Source organism: Zeugodacus cucurbitae, chromosome 4 (genome assembly GCF_028554725.1).
Source record: "Zeugodacus cucurbitae isolate PBARC_wt_2022May chromosome 4, idZeuCucr1.2, whole genome shotgun sequence".
Lineage (NCBI taxonomy): Eukaryota > Metazoa > Arthropoda > Insecta > Diptera > Tephritidae > Zeugodacus > Zeugodacus cucurbitae.
Genome location: NC_071669.1, coordinates 11190497 through 11216059, shown reverse-complemented (window position 1 = coordinate 11216059; position 25563 = coordinate 11190497). Strand labels below are relative to the sequence as shown.

General features: G+C 34.6%; 1 protein-coding gene across 4 annotated transcripts in view; it reads right to left on the bottom strand.

The window, feature by feature from the left end:
• The window catches only part of Reck_0 (reversion-inducing cysteine-rich protein with Kazal motifs), a 56580-nt gene that overhangs the window by 21752 nt on the left and 9265 nt on the right, over nucleotides 1-25563 (bottom strand). For all 4 annotated transcript variants that reach the window (XM_011180236.3, XM_011180219.3, XM_011180228.3 and 1 more), the window contains exon 3: nucleotides 5687-5742. In XM_011180236.3, the coding sequence (XP_011178538.2) occupies nucleotides 5687-5742 (56 nt within the window). The remainder of the gene's footprint in view (nucleotides 1-5686; nucleotides 5743-25563) is intronic.

Below are 25563 nucleotides of genomic sequence, written 5' to 3'. Positions count from 1 at the left end.
ACTCGAAGTTTTGTTTGTGGATTATGGTGATTCGAGTTAGGGAAGTTCAACTGTAGTTGTCAAATTAAACACATGTATTTGACATTTATGACAACTGTCAAAGTAATGACAGAGATTTGACATTTCTAATCAATTTACTTCGACAGTTGATTGGATTTGCCCGTCATTGCAGAAAAACAAGAGCCACTAAGCTCGGAAAATCTAGGAAAATTCGACTGATATGTGGTTATTTATAATATGACAGTCAAATTATCGATATTTTGTGAAAATCTTAAATTCCATAACCTAAAAGTAAAAATTTGGCCCAAATCATTAAATTTACTACATTTTTATTTCAAATAAAAATTCTAACCACACAAAAAACACCCTTTATGAAACAACTAGAGGTTCCTTCCTGCATTTTCTCGTTCGATTTTGCTACCAGACGTTCACTAATTGCAACATCGCGCACAAACACACATACACATATATTTGGTAGTAAGAGCCTAGGCAAATGAATGAGTTTGCTATGGCGCATGCGCAAATTTCCACGTCCGTTTATAGTCAGCTTAATGACTGCGCACACACAGAATTTACGGTTGAAATAGCGAAATGAAAATACTAGTTTAAGACATTAACGACGGTAATATGCAATATTAAATGACAGCATTTTAAGTTGTCAATAGTTGTTAAGAGCCATGACAAACTGGTAATGGCTTAATGGTGGCTTTTCAGGCGCACTCAAAATATGCCGCTCTTTAACATAAGAATTTATATTATTTATTTAGTATTTACTTTAAACAATTTGTGCAGCGTTTTTCTGCTAAATCACGCAATTAGCCGAGCATTAAGCGACACAAACGAACACGCAAAGAGAGTCGAATGATATATATATATATATATGTGTGTGTTGTTACACATGTAAATTTCACTGTTGTGCGCAGGTCGAACTGGATTTGCTGTCAACTAACGCGTATATACGCCGATAAACACTGTCAACTTACACCTTGCAGCAGACTAGATACCAGATAGACTAGTAAGAGCGAGTTGTAATACAGCTGCGAGCAGTGAAATAGTAGTGGATGTTAGAGTCTTACATATCTTTGAGTTAACAACACCTCTTCATAGAATCTACGAGACCCCGGGATCTTTTCAGTGGTATGCTTTGCCATGCTTGCTGGACTATGGTCCACAACTCGTTGTTGTTTTTGGGTTTATCATTCCACACGGCTTACTTGACGTCTGCCAAAAGGTTTTCAATGGGATTGAGGACAGGGGATTGAGCTTCATTTCATTGACCCGAAACCACTCCTTTGTCACCCAAGTGGTGTAATTTGGGATATTATCCTGTTGTAACATCCATTTCAGCGGCATGTCGTTTTCTGCAAATGATCTTATAATATTCGGCATTATATCCTCGTATGCGGACCGGCTCACTATGTCAGAAATCTTGCGAATTGGAGCTTACACTTTACAGAGGTGTAGTAAGAAAAATATCCCTAAACCATGATACTCGAATCGCCATGCTTCAAAGTTTTTGTGGTGAATCTAGTGTCGTCCTCTGTATTTAAGGGGCGTCTTACATATTGACGGGACCCTTTACCGCATCCACAAGATGTTGCGCCATTTCACAATCGGCCAAGTTAGGTGCTCTTTGGCAAAATTTTAGATGTCGTGCTATATGATTTGAGGTTCTGTACGTCCTGAATCTTTACAGCTGACATTGTAGGCCGACCCTTAGTTCAACATACAACTTTTCGTTCACACTGCTCAGAAAGAATCCGCCTTGCGACCCTTCTTTTGTATTTTTTTACCCTGAACAGGGTATATTAAGTTTGTCACGATGTTTGTAACACCCAGAAGGAAGGGCTGCCATACAAACTGAACGATCGGAATCAAGGGCTTGTATGGAAAACTTCCCCATTTTACTTCATATCTTCACGAAATTTGGTGTGAGTTATTGCTCATAGAAATAATTTAATCTCCGCAAAAATTGTTCAGATCGGTTCACTATAGCATATAGCTGCCATACAAACTGAACGATCGGAATCAATGGCTTGTAAGGAAAACTTCCGCATTTTACTACATATCTTCACGAAATTTGGTGTGAGTTATTGTTCATATAAATAATTTAATCTCCGAAAAAAATGTTCAGATCGGTTCACTATAGCATATAGCTGCCATACAAACCGAACGGTCGGAATCAATTGCTTGTATGGAAAATTGTACCACTGTTTAGGAGAAATTGAATCCATTCTCGTTTTTCTTCACTACAGTGCTTCCCGCGGCCCACAAAAGACTGTACAGTCAAATTTTTTTTAAGTTTTCATTGAATAACAAATTAAAGAACAGGAAACTTACTTTTTGTATCATAAAACTAAATATTTTTTAGTAAAAATAATTTGTTTTTGCATCAGTTCACCGTTCACTACTATTCTATTGCTCGCTCCAAACAGATATCGTAATATAATTAGCTGTAAAAAAGTAACGGTAAGTGTTTCACACTTGTTGTTTTGTATAACAGGGCCGCTAAACCTCTGAGAATATAACAAGAATAATGATCCGCCGTAATATCATAAAAGAAAAAAAAATAAAGCAAAACTCACTTCGCCAATAGGCACTACTATTTCAATGCTCGCAACTGTATGTCTATGTTTTTGTCTAACAGCATGCAAGTTCATACCACGCGCAAACGTGCCACCAACCTGGAACTGCATGCCACGCATCAGGTAATCCTGACAAATACTAGCCTAAGATGCATATAAGTAAACCTTTAGCACAAGGAGAGTATAAAAAGTGACTAAGAATAAATAACATTTGTCTCGTTGCATGCAAAAAACTAGGCATTTTATCACGTAAACGTCAATTAAGCAACAACAAATTATTTAGCCAATATGGGCGTTAGCATTTACACATGACCAGCCTCTTAATTTCATAGTGGAGAGTATAGCGTATAAAGCCGACACGCATGCGCACTAACTCCAGTGATAAAGGATGCTATTTTGTGATGCAGAAAAATGGAAAAAATTTTATATGCAACACCCACACGGAATTTTTCAATTTTTCGCATTTCACATGCACATTTATAGCCAAATACCGTATGTATGACCCGCCGTCACATGTGGGCTGTGTTGGCAATTTAAAAATGCAAATTTCACGCAATTTTCATTAGTAGGCCTTTGATAGTGCCCACAATGTCTAAATGATGGCTGCATAGCGATAAGGATAAGCTTTTTAATAAACTTGTCAGTCATTAACTGTCTTTTTAGCATTTACTTAGACGCTTTAATAGATGCCAGTTTTTCGGGTGGGCTGTAACGGCAATAAAATTTGCAAATTTATTTGTTGGCTGAGTGGAGAGACACATGAGAGCTACATATACTCGTATTTACGAGGTGTAGCTTTTAGATAATGTGGTTTACGCTTAGAAAAGCTGTTTTTCATGATTAGAAGAGACTAATAAGTATTATGGAGGAGTTGGTTGAAGCTGTAGAAATTCATGTTATAGCTCCAGTTAGCGAGCGATGAGTCTTGCATGCTTAACGGAAATTATTCATAGAAAAAATATGTATAATTCCAATATTAGATCATCTTCGGATCCATAGAATTTAATATCGACTAAGTCCTGATGTCCAGCAATAAACGAAATAAATATCCAGAGTATAAAATAGATGATTAGGGATCTCGGAAATTATAAATGTTTTACATATTATTCCCATTACTGCTCAACTAAAATATATTTAAGTTTAGTTCTCAGATTCCATGGTCCATAACGTCACAAAGAGTTCGAAACATATTGAGATAGCAGAGAACAGATCTAGTAGTACATTTACATATAAATTCGAATTCTGAAACCTCGATACTTAGGTAAGGTCCTTAGGTTTACATGTTTAGTTGTTGTCTGTCGACGCGTCTAGGCCTTTGGAAGGCCCATTGTGAAACCACAGGGACTGAAATCGCCTCCACAATTATCTCCTCTCTACACCACACTTTGTGATTGATAAAATTAAATAATTCACGCATTTTCATATACGCAACTTCCGCCACATCGCCGAGGAAACCATAACCGATAGTTGCGATTATTTTTCTATACAGAGCCTTGCAGCCGCATAGAGGATATGCTATAGTCTCTACTTCTTCCACTTCTTCGCAGCTTCTGCAGTAACCAAGCTGCTGGCATATCTCCTACTCAAACGGGTTAGGGTTCTTATGTCATTTCTTTTAAATTTCAATAGTCAGCATGTGTGGCCCCTATTCCAATCAGACCTAATTTGTCTGCTTGTTGAGCAAGTCAGGAATTGTTTCCACCGAGACTCAGTATATCGTGCCTCGATGCTTAAATATACAAAAAATCCATTCTATCATGCAACCTTTATAAAAAAATACTCAATTAATGGGCTCATTAAATTTTCTATTCGACTATTAATGTATTATTAATTCAGTCGCTAGCTACTACTTTTGACCATCTTTCTGGCAGCATGCGTATTCCGCGAAGAAAGAACTCCTCATCTTTCGAGTCGATCCAAGTATCAATCCAATTTTTGACTTCTTCATAAGAACTGAAGTGCTCGTTAGCTAGACCGTGTGCCATTGATCGGAACAAGTGGTAGTCAGATGGAGTAACGTCTGTAGAATTCGGTGGGTGGGGTAAGATCTCCCATTTCCGCGTCTCCAAATATTTTTTGACCACCTTTGCTACGTGAGTCCGAATATTGTCATGTTGGAGAATGAAAAAAACGTATCCGAAAGCATGCGATGAGCCTCAGTCGCACTTTTCTTGGAATTAAAGAATAAAAGCAAAATTTTCCGCAAATGTTGAGAATTCGGCTCAAAAAGTGACATTTTCAGTTGAGAATAAGTTTTGGATGCAAACAGATCTCTACAAATATTTTGTTGGGTTAATGTTGACACAAATGTCCAAGATCGATAAAAACGATTTAATCGACCAGTGCTTAACCCTAGAGACATCTATTGTAAAACGGCGGAAGCAAAGTTGTAGACCAAATTATAAACTAGAAATCGATGGGTTCTCAAAGTCTCGAAAAAATTAGTTGTGACATTATTCTGTTTAAACTTCTTTACTATACAATTCTCATCGTTATATCGAGTTTAAAAATATATATGTACATTTAACTTCTATAGCTCGAAGGTCTCCATAACTCGAGCTCTTGAATTGGCAATAGAAGTCAAATTTCATGCAATTACCTTCCATAACTCGAAGTCTCTCTAGCTCGAAGTTTTTTGTGGATTATGGTGATTCGAGTGAGGGAATTTCAACTTTATCTTTTTGGAACCATCATCGTTTTTAAAATAGATACACAGACCACTTGTTTTCAATACTCAATAAAGATGGAATGTAATTCAGTGGTTTTAATATCTATTTAAATTTGTCAAAAGACTAAAAATTTTGACAACTGTTGTATTACAAATATTTATAAATAATGCAGTTATATTTCTAGCCTACTTATGTAAATCACCACAATTCCACGAATCATAAATCAAACTTTCAATGAACTCCAACTATAAATCAACAACATAGCAACACGTTCGACTGCTTAGCGCATTGACATTTGAACGATGTGATATGACGGAAAGTACCGTTAACTGTCAAAACTCATGACAAGTACGCACAGTCAATGGTTTTAACGCATACAAACAGATATGAAATCACTAATCCATATGAATAATAATAAATTTATGCACTTACATTTTCGCATGATGTACGACATGAGCCAAATACTTCGCTGCAACAAGTGTAAATGTCTGCAAGAAAGAAAAGAGAGAGAGATTATCAGCAAAGAAATGCAATGAGTAATGTTGAAAAAAGGGAAAAATAAATTGAAAAATTGCATTTAAGGAATACACAATAAATATATTACGGAAAAGACAAGCAAAGCAAGTGCTTGCGATGCGTAGTATAAAGAAAAAATATAAAAAAAGAAGTGAAGAAACTTTTTTTAATAATTCTTCTTATACTTCGCGTTGAGAGCACCAAACGCAAATATTGGTTTAATGTCTGTGTAATATTTCATTTTTTGACATTTGAAATAATTTATTTTAGGCGCAGACGCGGCATTAACGGTGGCTACACGTGCGTTGCTTCACTTTGAGGTGGATAATATGAACTTGTTATTTGTTTGTTGGATTAAGAATATATCATTTCGTGCTGCAAATAGATATGCTCCCCTCATTATGTATCATATTTTTTTAAATTTTCTTATTAATAATTTCAATTTTTTTCCACCAGTTACGCCATGTTGTATTCATTAAATTTGCGTCCATCATGTCTCCAAATTGACGCGTCCATATTCCATCAGTTTGTCTCAATGGTACGCCAACTCCATGCACGTTTATGCCAACAGCTGCTGTGGCACCAGAACCTACAACTAAGCCGCTCTATCTCTTCGCCCACAAACAACTTCTAAATCATGTTCAATCATCCAGTTCTTCTACTCATAATCACCACAGCACTGCTTGCTGATCTTACAAAATCCCAAATGCGCTGTCGTCCCAGACTTGACTCAGTTGCTTTATGCTTTCATTGCCGCGTCTTAGGAGCAGCGATCGGCAACGGCACAGCGCCTTGCATGAATTTTTCCCATGTGATTAATGTCGGGCAATTCGCAATTTTTAATTTATTTTCTCTTTTTGCCAACACATACAGTCTCGCGCACAAATCCTTCAGTCGTTCGCGTCTTCAACGGCATCTGTACGTTTATTGCAGCACAAGCCCGTGCTGACGCCAGTGAAACGTGCATATAGACTATACATACATACATATATGTTCGTTAGTCTGTATGCAAATACATATGTACTTAATTTTTTAATCTTCCGTACAAGTGTCACCCGTTGAGGCTGTGGAGTCAGTCGAGCAGACAAGCAACGCAACCAATTCAATGGCCTCAGCACGATCAACGCCTCGTATATGATCACTGAAGTTGCTGTGTCTGTCCGTCCATCTGCAGCATGACTCCGCAGCCGCTTAACTTGACATACTATTATTTATAAGTTTACGCAAATATATACATCATACATATATACTGTACATTGTTTGTGCCGCAAAAGTGATCTTACCGTTCGTGTTCTTGTTGGCGATCACTCGTCCAGATGTGGTCTTACCAGCAAGTGGCACTTCTGGTGTGAATGGTGGCATTAAGTGCGCGAGAATATGAGGGAGTTTGTGGTGTTTTTGTATACTGTTGGATATACTTATATATTAAACATTTATTTTGGTCCAAAAGAGTAATGAGCATCCGGAAGACTTGCGTTTAATTTGCTTGAAATTGTTCCAAATTAATTATATTTGGAAGATGCTTAAGGATATATGAAAAATACAAATTTATAATACTTGATTTTTTATATCCCTAGTGTTATTGAACTTTACGATAGTTATTTTTCTCGTTTTCTTCTTTTTCTCATTTTAAATGTAATGCATGTCTTACTGAACTCAACTCTTTCCTTCTAGCATATTATAGAACTCCTTTAATTTCACTATTTATTCAAGCCAATACTAGATCATCTCATTCTGCCAAATATATTATTCTCTTCTACTTTATTCTCATAAATACTTGGATACCACTTTTTCATTTCACCTTATGATTTAGCGTTCCAGATATTTCATAGAAACATGGATCTTCAAAATAACAAGGTTTATAAATTGCCTTCTCCTCGTCAATCTTTTACAAAACTTCTCTCTAATCTCTCTATAAAGGTGGCTAAAACATTTTCAAGTCTATCCTACAATTTATGTTGTCCAACTATTTTAAGAGGTTTTGCTTTAAAACTGTCCCAGTTACTCAACCAGCTCAGAATAACTTCCTCGAGCCTCGAAGATTTTAGATTGCTTTATGAGAACTATATTTTAAACATGGCTAACGTTAGTTAGACAGAGTTTGGAAGACAATAAGACGTTACTAGATATAAAATTAATTGTTTTTAAGAGAAGGACCCATCACATCTATAGTATTAGAAATATATACAACTAAAAGTAAGGAATATAATTAGATACTCAACAAACACTGATATGGAAGATTTATGATATAGAGTTGATTAATCATTGCACCAACGATCATCGTTGACAAATGAGCTCACACTGAATTTTCTACAATACATTACATAAGAACATTTTCGAGAAGAGTTCAAGGCACTATAGAAAATACACATACCTTGTAAGGATAGTTGTTCGATTCAAGATCTTTAAAAGGAGAAGAACTAATTTTTTTCCAATTCCAAGATGATCTAATAATCATGACTTAGGGCAAATTTGATGAAGCATAGGCAGCATATCGCAAAGTCAACATTATGCCAGTCAAAAATAGCAAAAATGGGTATATATGAATCAGTGTCATATTTATGAACTTTAAAGAAACTGGGAAACATTTTTGTTTTGTGAGTATCGGACGCTACATTAGAAATAATAACATTTGAATTTCTTTCTCGCTTTATCTTTCTCTGGATATTATTAAGTATACAATACTATACTAGAGTCAAGCAATGGTCGATTAAATCGTTTTATATCGATCTTGGACATTTGTGTCAACATTAACCCAACAAAATATTTGTTTAGATCTGTTTGCATCCCAAACTTATGTGCGGCTCATCCAATACTTTCGGATACGTATGGTGAGGCTGTCCTAAGTGAAAAAACATGTCGCGAATGGTTTCAACGTTTTAAGAATGGTGATTATGAAGTCGAAGACCGGCATGGTGGTGGAAGGGAGAAGATTTTCGAAGAAGCTGAATTGGAAGCATTACTCGACCAAGATGCGTGTCAAAGCCAAGAGGAATTGAATCGTTGCAAGTGACACAGCAAGCCGTATCAAAACGCCTCAAAGCCATGTGGATGATTCAGAAACAAGGAAACTGGGTTCCTTACGACTTGAAACCTAGAGATGTCGAACGGCGCTTCTTTGCCTGTGAACAGCTGCTTCAAAGCACAACCGAAAGGGATTTTTATATCATGGGGAAAGCCTGGACATGCCTCCACGTCGACGGCAAAACCGAACATTCACGGCGCTAAGATCATGCTCTGCATTTGGTGGGACCAGCTGGGGGTGATATATTATGAGCTGCTAAAGCCAAGTGAAAACATTACAGGAGATCGATACCGAACGCAATTGATGCGTTTGAGCCGAGCACTAATAGAAAAACGGCCACAGTACGAGGAAAGACACGATAAAGTCATTCTCCAACATGATTATTTGGAGACGCTGAAATGGGAGATCTTACCCCACACGCCATATTCTCCAGACGTTGCTCCATCTGACTAAAACTTGTTCCGATCGATGGCAAACGGTCTAGCTAACGAGCACTTCAGTTCTTATAAAGAAGTCATTGAAAAATGGATTGATACTTGAATCGACTCGAAAGATGAGGAGTTCTTTCGTCACGGAATACGCATGCTACCAGAAAGATGGTCAAAAGTAGTAGCTAGCGACGGAGAATATTGGGAATAACATTTTTGTAACCGTTTTTATACAATAAAGCCTTAAATTTACAAAAAAACGGCGGAAGCAAAGTTGTAGACCATACAACAAATGATTAATTGAATGCAGTAAATTTTGGACCTTCATTTCAGACAATACATTCATTGGAAAAACAATACAAAAACGAATACACGATCGTAATATCGATCAAATCGTTGATGATCGTTTAAGTGATTTATTCTTCAAACGAACTCTTAGTTGAAGCAATAAAACAATTTTTATTAGAAGTCAGACATCAAAGTGTTGCCAAAAGTAAATTTGCGACAAAATGAGGATGGAGATAATTAAAGAATTTATTTTTTTGCATATAAGTATGTATGATTGTATATGAAAAATATTCCATGATTTACGCTGATAAAAAACTAAAAATAAAAATTTTAGCCTACAACAACAATAACAATCATCAAATGAGTGCTTGTTAAGCATTTACTACTTGCTGTGTGGTCGATTCGCGCATAAACAAAAATAACAACAAACGCAAATTTTATTTTTACTCACATTTCAATATTCGTGCAGACAAACACACACAGATCTGTATTGCACAATATTTTATTTTATTTGTGTGCGTAAATTAGCGTATTTTTTAATTTTTTTGCTTTTTTGTTAGTAATTAGTTACTGTGACAGCGCAAAGAAAATGTCGCTTCAAAGAAAGAAAGCAAAAAGAATTCAAGTGTTTTGGTTTTGTGCTCATAAATTTCTATTGCACAGCTGTGGGCAATATTTGAGTGAGAAAGTGTGGCAATTGAAACAAGTGGGAAATAGAAAAAATGTTTTTTTTTTTTGTTTGTGTTAATGTGATGCTGACCGCGCCAATAATTTTAGTTACCATGTGTTTATATAGTTTAGATGGGCGTGCTCATTAAGATGGATCAATTTTTTAGGACAATTTTTTAGAAAAATTTCTGATTTTTTTAAATCAAATGTGGTGAAATCGAAAACTAAAAAAACAAATTTTTGATATAAAATTTTCAAAAATTAAATTAAATTAATTTTTAATTAAATCTTTTAACCGATTACTTTATCAGTGAAATTCTTTTTCGATATAATTCTGAAACTATTAAAAATTAATTATCGATTTTATCCATTCTTCAAAAGTGATTTACCTAAATATCAAAGATGACTAATCTACATTTATCTATATAATCAAACTATAAAATATGAATTATAAATGTTATCAAAGAATAAAAAGTAATTATCGGTATTTATCGATATTGTCAAAATTTCAAATGACAATAATCGATAGTAGCAAACTATCAAAGAATATTATCGAAGTTTATTGCTATTGAAAAGTCATCAAAAATAAATTATCGGTCTTTATCGATATTATCAAATTATAAAAAAGGAATTATTATTATTATAACAGTGCCAAAAACAGTAATTATCGACATTTATCAATATTCTGAAAATCTTAAAAGTAAATTATCGATGTCATCAATCTAACAAAAGCGCATTATCGATAATAATAAGTTATTGAAAGTGAATTCGTGAAATTTATCGATATTATCAACATTTCAAAAGTAAATTTGCGATATTTATCGATGTTATCAAACCACCAGAATTCAATTATCCATAAAATAAATGACTTAAAGTCACTTAGGAATTAAAGTAGATGTTTACCACGAAATGTTGATATTTAATTAGAAAATATGAGTTATGAATATTAACAAAAAATCAAAATTTTATTATCGGAATTATCGATATTGAGAAACTTTCGAAAGTAAATTATCGATAATGAATTATCGATATTAACAAGCAATCAAAAGTGAAATTATCAAAATTTCTTGTGACAATTATCGATAATATCAAGCTATAAAGAGAAATTTTCAAATTTTCTAGTGACAATTATCGATAATAATAAACTTTAAAAAGTGAATTATCGATGTTACCAATTACCAAGAGTGATTTATTGATATTATAAGACGACTAACAGTTTTATCGATATTATCCAAATGTCAAAATTAAATTATCGATACTATCATGAATTATCGATAATAACAAGTACTCAAAAGTGAATTTGCGACATTTATCGTTATTATCAAAATTTCTAATGTCAATTATCGATAATATCAAACTATAAACAGTTAGTTGTCGATATTTATCAATATTATAAAACGATTAATAGTCATTTAAGGGTAAAAAATCGTATTTCTTAAGGAATCTCACAGATGACTACGTAGAAAATCCCCACAAATGAAAATATAATCATAAAAACATACATATATAGATAAATACATACATACTTAAATGACAATTTTATAGAACAGTAAAACTACAACTACTGAACGAAATCACAAACATAGTCATATTAATAATAATAAAAAATCTCAAAGCAAAGCAAAGCAATAAAGCTGATAATAAAGCGAGAAGGCAAACAAAACGAAGCAAATACAAATAGAAACGACGACAACTACTACCGCATCAAGCAGCCAATAATAACAACAACAGCAACAATAAAGTCAACACAACGCAACCAATAAGTGCAGCACAAAGGCAACACTTAAATGTTAATAACCAAAAAGCAACAACAACAACAGAAAGTTGCATACACAGCATACGAGTATGCGACACTGAGTGGCAGCAACCGGTCGTTGCCGGCACAAACACATGTTGCACGAAAAGCAACAACAATGGCAACAAATGACAACAGTAGGCGAACACATATGCTTTGCTTGTGCAGCGAAGACATTCTAATCGCCAGTGGCTACTCGACCCACTCGTTCCGAGTGCAACAACACATCGGTGATCGTCGCATGTGGATACATATTTATTTTCTAGGCATGTGGAAGCAAATTTCATATGCCGCATTGTGGCAGGTCCGCTCGTTGACTCGTTCGTTCCTGCGTTCATTCACTTCGATGACAGTTCATCATTATTCAAATGCAACTGCACTTTATTGTTAATCATTTGTTGGATTTGTTGTTGTTGCTATCTGGCTGTCATTTATTATTGCTAGTGCTGCTGGTTTCCTTAGTGTGTTGTTGTTGTTGGTTTTTATTTGCAATTCAATGCATACAAACATTAATAGCTAATAGCAACAATAATAACTATGAGTGTGTATGTATATATTCCCACATTACGGGGCATCTCTTGAGCATTTGTCGCCACGAGACAACGCTCAGTTTGCATAGCAAATCATTTAGCTTATTAAATAATTATTGCTGCTAGAGGAAGTGTTAATTTATTTATGGATTTAATTAAATCGGTTAAACAAAATTTGAAAAGTTCTTAAATATTACAAAATAAAAATGTATTTGAAATATAAAGCTGGAGCTTAGTAAGAATATTTAATGGCTTGCCTCATAATTAACAATATTGGGAATTATTGTTTTGAAATATGTTTCGGAAGATAGATTTAATAAACCAAATGTAACAGGTTGATTCCAAATATTTGCAGTAAGCCATGGCGTATGAGTTATCACAATCCAAAACAAGAAAAAACGTTAACTTCGGCTGTACCGAAGCTAATATACCCTTCACAGGTGCATTTCTTTTAGTAACTATGTGTTTAAGCAAATCTAAAGACGTAAGAAAAAGTAAGTAAAAAAAGAAAACATTTTACTAATTCGTTTTAGTCGGGTTGTTTGCTAGAAACATTAAGGTTACATAGTTAACCGATCTGAACAACTTCTTCGGAGATTATATCTCTTATCTATCTTAAGCAGTAATTCATGTCAAATTTCGTGAAGATACCACGTCAAATGCGAAAATTTTCCATACAAGCCATTGATTCCGATCGTTCAGTTTGTATGGCAGCTATATGCTATAGTGAACCGATCTGAACGATTTTTGCGGAGATTAAATTATTTCTATGAGCAATAACTCACACCAAATTTCGTTAAGATATGTAGTAAAATGCGGAAGTTTTCCATACAAGCCCTTGATTCCGATCGTTCAGTTTGTATGGCAGCTGTATGATATAGTGGTCCGATATCGGCAGTTCCGACAAATGAGCAGCTTCTTGAAGAGAAAATAACATCTGTAAAATTTCAAAACGATATCTTAAAACCTGAAGGACTTGTTCGTATATATACAGACAGACGGACATGGCTAAATCGACTAACATACTGATCATTTATATATATACTTTATAGGGTCTCCGACACTTTCTTCTGGGGGTTACAAACATCGTGACAAACGTATATTAAGTTTGCCTGTCTGTTCAGGTTATAATGATAGATTCTCAAATTGCCACACTAATATGTCTAAAATCTCGATTTTATTATTCATTCAGTAGCTAAACTAAATAAAACTTTACACAAATAGTGCATATGACTTGTGGCATCACTTGTGAAAAAATTGTCGAAAACGGACTACAACTTTTCAAGGCCCCCGGATATCGAAAATGTGGAACTCAGCGCCTAAGGGTAAATTTTAACCGAAAATATGGGTAAATCTCTCAGATAATTTAATGTAATTTAGAGGAAATTGTTTTCTTCTAACAGTGTTCTGTTAAAAAAAATATTAAAATCGGGTCATAACATCTCCTAGCTCCCATATACCTAATTATAGGTTTTTCAAAAATACGGTGGGCTTTATTCCTCATATATGTATTGGTTAATATGTGAGATAACTTAGCAAAATTAAGTGAGCGTATAGTCTTGGATATAGTGTACCCTGCTGGTGAAAATGAATGAAATCGGTTCAGGAACTACCTCAGCCCTCATATAGTATACATATATTACGATTTTCGTTATTCTATTAAAGTTTATGCCGAATTTATGGGTAAATTTTTTATATTTGTAAGTTTCTTCAATAAATTGCGAGAGTATAAAATGTTCGGTTGGACCCGAACTTAGCCTTTTCTTACTTGTTAGAATTAGGAAAAAGTTACACGCAGCCATGTCTGGCGAATATAGAGGCTAAGGCATCGTTACAGTATTGTTTTTGGCCGAGAATTCACGAACAATAAACGTATTGTTAAAAGTTCACCCAAAAGGAAAATCGTCAAGGTCATCAAAACAATAAACTTCAGGGGCATGTATATTAACATAATATTATAATATTAACTATTATGTCGATTTCTTTCTCATGGCCAACACAGGCACGCTTGCAGACGTCCAGGCGATAAACCCGATTTTCGACGAGTTTCACGTTCGATATTCCTACGAAGTCCCTCAATCGTCGCTGGCTTGTTGACAAAGACCATAGACTTGACGTAGTCCCACAGGAAATATTCTAACTGCGTCAAATCGCACGACCGACGAGGCCAATTGACTGGGCCATTTTGTGAGACAACACGTTCACAAAACTCGGTTTTCAATAAATCGTGCTGTTGGAATCACCTATTGTCCATGTCCATATCATCCAAATCGGGCCAAAATTCGATTCCTATTTACATTAAAGTGTCGGTCTTGATCATCACGAAAGAAGTACGGTCAAATCACGCCGCCGATCCACAAACCGTAGTTTTTTCGAGATACAATGGAATACATTTGGATTGCTGCCGTAGCAATGACGCATATTTCGCTTATTGACGAAGCCATTTATGACGATCATAAATTGGACGTAGCGCTCTTAAAATGGAGGCCACTGACTCCGAATTTCGGTAGTAAATTTTAATAATTTCGACTCGTTGTTGGATCTTATAGCTTTCCATGATGAAATGACCAACCTTACTGAAGAGAAATACCAAAAGAGCAGGGAAAACTATGGCGTCGTTTGCTGTCCCTATTGGTCTACTTTTGTAGCGTCCCTTTTGAAAAACTCTTTACAATGGTCCCTGTATTACGATGCACATTTCATCAAAATTTAGATGTGTTTTTTTTTTTTAACTCTCACTTCGTTGCTTATTCGAGAATTCTTGACCAAAATCAATGCTGTAAAGATGCCCCAGCCTACTCAGAATATTGAATTATATTGGAATTTTCAATTTATCAAAGTCACCTCTATATTTCATACTTTAGAGCAAAATTTCTACAACTTTTCTGAAGCTTACACAAACTGTTGGTAGCATAATCAAAGTTGTAACATAGGCAACACTAAGTGTGTTGGAAAGTTTGACATTTTTTAGCATAACATCACTCAGAACGTTTTGTCATTTAATCGTGAATTGTTTTATTTACAGGGAATTAAAAAATTCATCTCGGCCAAAAAATGGAATTAACTCGAGAACATTTTCGTGCCATCATTTTTCACAACTTTCGACGTGGAGAGTGCATCGATCGCGACAAGAGTGCATCGATGAACTAAAATCTTTGTATGACTACGAAGCACCATCCTATAGCACTGTGAAAAACTGGTACAGCGAATTCAATCGTGGCCGACGCTCGCTCAAAGACGAATTCCGTGAAGGTCGTCCAAAAACAGCCGTTGTGCCGTACGTGAACTGATAATGCAAGACCGTCATGTAGCATACCTTCAGATAGAGGCATGCCTATGCATTTCTCCCACCAGCATACATTCGATATTGCTTGAACACCTGGCCGTAAAAAAGGTTTGTTCTCGTTGGATCCCGCACAATTTGACAATCGCTCAAAAAAAGGTTTGAGGGCATGCAAAAGTGTATAAATCTTGATGGAGAATATTTTTAAAAACAATAAAACCATTTTCGTTGATAAATATTCCTATTTTCATTATTAGGCCAGAAATATATATAGCAGCCCTCGTATTAAATTGAATGTGAACCTTGACAAATCAGCATATTCTCACAACTGTTATTAAGTACAGTGGAACTTCTCTAACTCGAATCATCATAATCTACAAAAAAATTCGAGTTAGAGAGACTTCGAGTTATAGAAATTTTAATTAAAACATAAATTTTTCAAAAAGCTGTAAAATATAGATTTATACCCAGTTTTATATATTTACTTCGCATAAAGTTTTATGTTCATATGTTAAAGCATGTATTCTGTAATTTTGCCTGTATCCCATTGCTTTGTTGCATGATTCATGCAATCCAAAAGTGTAACATCATATTTTTTATTCGCCTCCATACGATATAGAGGGACTCTTTTAAATTCTTCTTGATAGTCAAATTTTAAATTTTTATTATGTCCTGGTCGAAAAGTTCGACATTTGAAAGGATATATATTGAAGTATGAAAGTTGCTTTCTATTGCCACTTCAAGAGTTCGAGTTATGGAGAACTTCGAGTTATAGAAATTCGAGTTAGGGAAGGAAATTTGTATGAAATTGGGCTTCTAAACGCTATTGCCAATTCAAGTGTTCGAGTTATGGAGATCTTCGACTTATAGAAGTTCAAGTTATGGAAGTTCCACTATATTTATAGCTAATAGTATATTAAATACTTATGAAATTATGAATAAACTAAAGTATGACTTTCAAAGTAGTTATTACATTAAAAATTAAAACAAAAGCAACGCGCAACATGCAACTGCCACATGACAAAGCTCCTCCCAAAGCAACGCCCACAATTCACACTTACAGGAGTGTAAGCAAGTGTACATATGATTTTTATAGTTTTTCCAACACCCACATAATCAACACCTTGCCAACAACCAATACAATGCGAGGCACCTGTCGAACACAAACAATGCAAACAAAGAAAATGTGGCGGACAAGCGCTGTGAAGACGTATGTATATGTGACAGCTAAAAGATAGGAATAGATATATATTTTTGCAAATATGATTTTGAATGTATAGAAATATATACTTTACAACGACTATCTGCTCGATTGCCAACTTACACCGTCACACACGCTTTTCTATTATTATTCTAAGCACTCCCCGTCGGCATACTACATATCATATCAAATTGCCAATAAAGCAAAAAAAAAAGATATTGTTATGTAGACAAATGGACAGCGCTGGTGACAATCGATCAAAGTGTGCCGCAACGTCATTTATGAGCACTGTGCGCACTGAATGATTCATAAAACTTGGCAATACGCAAATAGTGTGTACGAGTATATACGCTATAAGCAAATGCAAATATAGTAAATATTATACAAATAAAAAAAAGTTGTGTTTGCTATTAAAAAGAAATTCACGCAATTAATTTCCTGGCATACAAATGAAGCTCGCCAATAAAACAACAGCATGGCCTTAGGTCTTACGTAGTGTCAATTTCAAACGGCGAAACAATATTTCATCGGTTAACTGAAGGTGTTGTTGTCTGGGTAGGCATACAAAATGGGGTGCTTTCATTTGTCAAGTGTCAAAAATGGAAAATTTTAACCGAGAATCGTGAGTTCTTCGACAAGTATACGATGCAAAAATTGTATTAATCACTTACATTGCATAAATTATATGATTTCAAAAAAATATAGGGTGCTCTTTTTGGTGTAAATTTTTTTTTTCAAATAAAGAAAGAAATTAATAAAATTACTGAAACATTTATTGACTTTATTGATTCAAAAAAATAAAGGGTGGTAATTTTGGTGTATAAGAACTTTTGTTTCATATAAAACACAGAAAGAAATTAACGAAATTACTGAAATTTTAATTTTATTGATTCGTAAATCATATGACATTTAGTGAATTTTGAGAATTTCAGTCGTATACTATCATATTCTCCTAAATTTTGAACCAATTTTTGAGTGTAGTCAATATCAGTGTATAGAATCGTAAATTATTCGACATTTAAATTCAATGAAAATATTGTATTAATCATTTACAGGCTAAAATTAAACAATTTGAAAAATGTAGGGTGCTCTTTTTGGTGAAATTGAAATTTTATATCAAATAAGATAGCAAAAAATAATGAAATGACAGCAAATTTGACTATATTATTGTGCAAATATTATAATAATTAGCAAATTTAAAGCATTTCGGCCATATAATAACCGCGATCTTATGAACTCCCCTCCTATCGATCGAATTTAAAACCACTTTTCCACTTAAAAAAAGTCTAATATCGCCAATAACACGTCGAAAGTTGCTAATTGGTAGGCTAATAATTTGATTAACTTGACGTATCATTAAACACATCTATCTGTTATAACAGCGTTCCCCCGAACAAGTTCTATGTTTATAAAGAAACACCCTATATAGAGAATAATTCGATTTGATGCGTGGAAAATGTCAAATTTATTTTTATTATTTGTTTTCAGTTGATTTTATTGTATAATTTTTTTTTTTTTAATATTTTTGAAATTTTTTTTTAATTTTTGAAAATGTTTTGAAATTTTTGAAAATTCTTTAAAATTATGTTAACACATTTTATTCTATTAAATGTATCAATTAACAATTTTATTTTATTTTTTTTTATTCTTTCATATTTTTAAATTTATTTCTGACGCCAAATTATGTCATTTTCATTTATTTTATAAACAATTTAGCCTATATATCTTTAAATATATTATATTAACTAACCCACTAAAGTGAATAATCAAAAACAAAAGGCCTTCCACCGCTAAGTAGCTGTTTAATTTTAGCAAAAATGTCGCATTTTAGATACTTTTTTATTTTAATATATTTTATTTTAATTCTATTTTTAAATGTGTACTATTTCACGCTCACAACAGCCGCATCGCACATTCCTCATTGGCCTCGTCGACGCGTGTCAAATGCGTTAATGCCACAGTGATCGTGATGCGGCATTTAGCAAAGCGATTTTTTACAGTTTTTATTTTATTTATTTTAGTGATGTGAAGTCTTTTGATGATATATATCAGTATCGCTATCGAATCACTTATACTCGTATCTGAGATCAATCAGAATCTACTAGTTATGTATAATAAAGTTATTTTGTACTGATCTGAACTAAGTATTAAAGCAACATACAGTTGAACTTGCTTAACTCGAAATTCTATACCTCGAAGTTATCCATAACTCGAACTCTTGAGCTGGCAATAGAAGCCAAATTTCATACAAATTACCTTCCTTAACTCGAAGTCTCTCTCTAACTAGAAGTTTTGTTTCTAGATTATAGTGATTCGAGTTGGGGAAGTTCAAATCTGTAGTTTCCTCTATATTTCACGACATGACAAGAATAATTTCATGGGGGTTTTACTCATGCAACTATTCTTATTTAATGCAAAACCATTAAGCTCACGACTTTCGGTTTTAGACCAAGTATCCTCTGGGCAGCCAACAGACAACCGTTTGGAGGCGAGCTAAAGTGCGAAGGCGAAGCTCGTTCTGCCACATAAAAAAACCTCCCCAATGAAAGTTTAGAGGTATCACAGAATAAGAGAAGACATTCAATAGCTTTCATTTTATTACTTATCCCCAGAGGTCAAAGTTAAGGCTTCTTCGAATTCAAAGTTTTAAAAACTAGACTTGAAATACAATTAAGACAGTTAGTAAACAAAATTTAACCCTGATAACTTTTGATTTCGGGGAATCTAAAAAACAGTAAGACGAGTTATGAATCATTGAGGGAATTTTCAAAGATCATATATACCAAAATATCATTTCTAAAGCTGAGTACGTCAGAATCGTCAGCTTGGGATTGGTATAAAATTATGATGATATAAATGGCGACCTTCAATTTTAAGAGCATCTAGCTTTCGACCGCTCGGAATATCATTCGTAGTGCTACAACTATTACAGAAAGTAGATAATAGTTTTATTTTATTTTATTTTATTTTATTTTATTTTATTTTATTTTATTTTATTTTATTTTATTTTGTTTTATTTTATTTTATTTTATTTTATTTTATTTTATTTTGTTTTATTTTATTTTATTTTATTTTATTTTATTTTGTTTTATTTTATTTTATGTTATTTTTCAAGAGCTTTAATGGCGAAATTTCTTCACAAATTTCAGAGAGATGCTTGCATTAACAGTTATAAGCTTCAATAATCTACAGTTTATTAACCTTGAAATTCCGGTAGTGCTTATAAAAAGTAGAATTTGAGACTTGTGAAAATATAGAATCATGACTTCATTTAGAAGTTTCAAATTCTTAGCTGCTGCTACCGAACGCACACATTTTTTGAAGCCTAGCACAGTGCCACTTAAAAACAAGAAGCAGTAATATAGTTTTAAAATGCTTTTCATTAAACTAAGTACACAGCAAGCAAATGCATAACTTGCCGTTTATTAAGATAAATGAATTAATTAACATATGTAGTTGCATGTATATGTGTGTGTGTGTTTGTGTCTGAGTGAAGAGTCTATTTAGTTGAGCACTGCTGCCATTTATACAAAGCCAAGCGCCATAAATTTGTCTATATGTAAACAACAACAACTGTAAAATGATATTCCGTCTCTGTAGTGACATGCAAATGTTTGCGCTTTCCATGTATACCAATAACAACAACAACTGCATATAGGAACCACTGCACTCAACTGCCCAGAAAGCCAACATGTGAGGCATTCACTTGAATGTCTAATAAAGATCTATGAATACATGGTGGCACGCATGTGCAAATTGTACTTATAAACAAGTAAATGTATGTATATAGGAGTTTACACAAACAACTCTATACATATTTACATACATACACACATATATGCAAGTTAATAAATGCAAATGCACATTTAGAATTGTACATCTCGGCACTCGTCATATCTCATGCTCATAACCATTTATTCATCACTTTCAATTAAAATGAAAATTACCATTGCCGATGGCCGCAACTAATGCGTCCACTTACCGAGTAACGGCAGTAAATGTCTTTACTTGCTGAATGCTTTGATTAGATGCTTTACAGGCGTGCTGGGGGATTAAGATAGTAATTTTTTTTCAATTTTTCAAGTAGTTACTTTTTTGTTGTTGTAGTAGTTTTTAAATTACTGTTGTTCTTATAATAGTTGTTGTAGTTGTAATTTTCGTTGTTGTAATCTTACAAATGCAGCAGTAGAATTCTAAATATTATTTGTCTAGCGATAAATACTGCAGCTCTTTATTGTCTCTTGTTGTTGTTGTTGTGCAGCTGCAGCAATTCTGCAAAGCAATGCCGTGTCTTTCCGTCTGTCTGTCAATCTTGGCGCTTTACTTTGCAATAATCTTCACTTTCAATTAGCAATACTGCTACTTCCATGCGCGGCACTGTCAGCAGCCTCTTACTATTGTGATTATTAGCTACGGCTTACTAGGGTGGGTAAGGCAGTTGTTGTTTTCGGGCTTGAAATTTATTGTTTTTTGAGGATTTCTGCACATTAATATGCTAATTATACTTTTTTTCTAATAATAAATGAAATATTTGTTACTGGTGTCAGAGTATTTCCCAGCTTTAGAACCATTTAATAAGGTTCCGTTAATTTGTCAGAAAGGAGGGTCTTCTATTCTCAATTAGCTTAATGGATTTCAATAATTTGTATGAAATGATAACACCATTGTATAGTCTAAAATCATTTCAAAGTCGTTTTCCAAAATATTTATAATCTTTCGATCGGTTGATCTTCGGTATGCTACCCATGAATCGGGTTCGTGGAGTACATCATATTCATTTCATTTTCAAAAAGTATCAAATGTACACTTAACTCCGTAAGGTCTTCTTCTTCGACGTTCTTGTTGTTGTAGCGGCAGAAAACATTCCCCAAATAAATTTGAGGATTACTGGCCATTTGACTGTCCTATGTCGAATAAAAATCCGGGTCCGTTACGTAGAACCAACTTTCGTGGAAACGGTTCTTCTTCCACGTCTCTATCACCGACTACCCAATTTTAGTCGAATTCGCACATTTTTGTCTTCGTTTTTTCAGCTGGCGTCCATTCGAAATGCTGAACCCTCATCATCTTCACTTTCTCTTACATGTCCGTATTATTTTTCTTGCGATTAATTTTTGTTATCCTTCTTACCTTCTTCTAGAAAGACAGCTTCTCACTTAATCTACGCATTGTTTAGACAGATGTTTTTTAAATTTAAGCGGGAAGTTAAAACCCTTTTAGACTCTATAAGTACCAAAGAGGTCTCAAGTAACATATTGAGAGCTATGCGTATACTGAGAGGTGGTATTGAATCAAACTTTTAGTGAGATAAAGATCTGATAAGAAGGATCCTTCTATGAGATATAGGTGTTGCCGGAACAGTTTTATGAACTTAGTGAGTGAGATCCATCGAAGAGGACGCAAATACCCCTATGATATGAATAAGAGTTGTGTTCCTCGTTCCGGAGGGATTTATGAAGGTGTGCAGGAAGTGAAGACTACTGAACTGTCAGAAAATTAAGTTTTTAAAAAAGTCTACGGACTATAGCAAGCTTCCTGGTGTATTCTCAATATGGAAAAGCTTTGCAAAATATCCAGCATCACTTTGAAATCGCTATCTAACATGTAAGATTCATATTTGATTAATTCTATCAATTGCCAATTATAAGCAAAGATATAATCCCCACACTAACTAAAAGAGCTTGAGCTGCAAATCAATTCTCAATGAATATGAGCTTTCTATTTGATACTTTTGGTACTTAATCCTCAAACTCTACAACACACCCACGCAACCGCATTCAATTTTTTACAGTCAGCATTTTCGCTATGCCTAGATTTTTTCCCGTTTTACCACAATTATCCACAGGCTACACTTCGCATTTGATGCCTACACACAAATTTGGCGCGCTACTCATTCTGCATTTGTAGGGTTTTTTTCTGTCGCTCTCCACCGCAATGCTTCCCGAGATTTCGCTATGTAGTAGGAGTAAAGCCTCCACACTTTGCGTTGCTTTGATGTTCGTCAAGTGCGTCATAGTTGTGCTGCTTCAGCAAATGCTGCCAACGTCATAGCGAAGATTGGTGCTCAAACGCTTTTGCGGCATCTTTGTCAGGCCACAACACACACACATACAAACACAAAGGCATACTTGAAATTGCCTGTCAGCGAGACACTTTATTTATGGCGTGTTAGAAGTGTCATTAAAAATTTGTAAGTACGATTATGTTGACAGAAATGCCATTTGACTAGCTTCATTATGCATGGTCTCTCTCTACATTTGCCATTTGCATTCTCAAATGAATATGCATGATTTAGCGTTTCGCATTGTAAATATTTAATCCGTTTCATGTGAGTTTACATTTACTGGTGTCTGATTAAACTGGTAATCCACAATGGCGTTAAAATTGATGCTGTTCAATGGTTTAATAATGAATTCTTAGCATTTCATGTCTTGTATGAATGAGGTTATGTATGTTTCAATCAATATCAATTAAATGGCATGTTTACAGATCCTGTTGTTTTAAAATTATAAATCATGAATTTGTTGTTTGTTGTAGTGATAGATAAGACACCAGACGGGCAAGTCATGATGGCTTTAGTACTGATATTCTCTTAACACTCCTAATTAAGTTGATTATCTCGTTAAATTTTGATTTAGTAGGAGCCGACTTCTCTTGCATGGCCACCACGGGCAGGCTTGCAGAAGTCTAGACGCTGAACCCAATTTTCGACGGGTTTCAAGCATAAATCGGCCGATACTGCTGCAATTCCATGTTCGATATTCGTACGAAGTTCATCAATCGTCGCTGGCTACTTGGCATGGACCATAGACTTAAGTAGCCCCACAGGAAATAGTCTAACGGCGTCAAATCGTACGACCGTTTCGTTTGCGGCCTTTTCGTGAGATAACAGTTTCATCAAACTTGGTTTGATCGATTGTAACATTCGCTGTGTGACTTGTGACGTCGACCTGTTAAAACCACATATTGTCCAAGTCCATATCATCCAAATCGGGCCAAAAATATTCGATAATCATTGAGTGGTAACCATTCTCATTCACATTAACGTGCCGATCTTGATCAACACGGACGAAGTACGGACCAATGACACCGCCGGCCCATAAACCGCACCAAACCGTCATTTTTTCGGGATTCAATGATGACCTATGGAGTTCGTGTGGATTGCCGCCTAACCTCAACGCATATTTTGCCTATTGACGAAGACATTCAGCCAGAAATGAACGGACCATAAATTGGACGTAGCGCTTTTGAAGTTGAGACCACTGACTCCGAATTTCAGTAGTAAATTTTAATAATTTTTACATGTTATTGGATCGTATATCTTTCCATGAAGAAATGGCAGACCTTACTGAAGAGAAATTACAAAAGAGCAGGAAAAAATATGGCGTCGTTTGCTTTATTTGCAATTCAGGAGTCATTATTCAAGCCCCGTTAAAAAACGAATCTTTTGAAACTGTATAGGGACTAAAAACTAGCGTCTATTTATGGCTAGATGATGTTCTAAGTATAAAGAAGTCTGAACCATGATAACTGTACACAGTTCGAGTTCAAGAATAATAGCGTAATCGACATTCGTAGTAGGACTCTATAAGAATCCTACTAAAACTAAAGAACTATCAACTGTTTGCTTCAACAGACCGACTAATTTGAACCCAGAACTTCCTCGGCTTTGATCTCCACTCAATACTGCCAAATCAATAAATGCTCTGTGCAAGAATTATCAAATGATTTAGATTTAGATTTATCTAATCTAATCTAAATGATTTACAGAACACGGTACTTTGAGGAGATATACAATTTATACTTTTCGTTGTGAATTCAGAATAAATATCTTAACTTACTTAAACATCAAAATAAGCAGTTTCCAGACCCGTAAACAACAATCGGATATACAAATTTGTCGAACTTGGTCCACGGACGAAGTACGGACCAATGACACCGCCGGCCCATAAACCGCACCAAACCGTCATTTTTTCGGGATTCAATGATGACCTATGGAGTTCGTGTGGATTGCCGCCTAACCTCAACGCATATTTTGCCTATTGACGAAGACATTCAGCCAGAAATGAACGGACCATAAATTGGACGTAGCGCTTTTGAAGTTGAGACCACTGACTCCGAATTTCAGTAGTAAATTTTAATAATTTTTACATGTTATTGGATCGTATATCTTTCCATGAAGAAATGGCAGACCTTACTGAAGAGAAATTACAAAAGAGCAGGAAAAAATATGGCGTCGTTTGCTTTATTTGCAATTCAGGAGTCATTATTCAAGCCCCGTTAAAAAACGAATCTTTTGAAACTGTATAGGGACTAAAAACTAGCGTCTATTTATGGCTAGATGATGTTCTAAGTATAAAGAAGTCTGAACCATGATAACTGTACACAGTTCGACAATAGTAGTATAATCGACATTCGTAGTAGTAACTAAAGAACTATCAACTGTTTGCTTCAACAGACAGGCTAATTTGAACCCAGAACTTCCTCGGCTTTGCAACCTAATCAATAAATACTCTGTGCAAGAATCACCAAATGGTTTACAGAACACGGTACGTTGAGGAGATATACAATTTA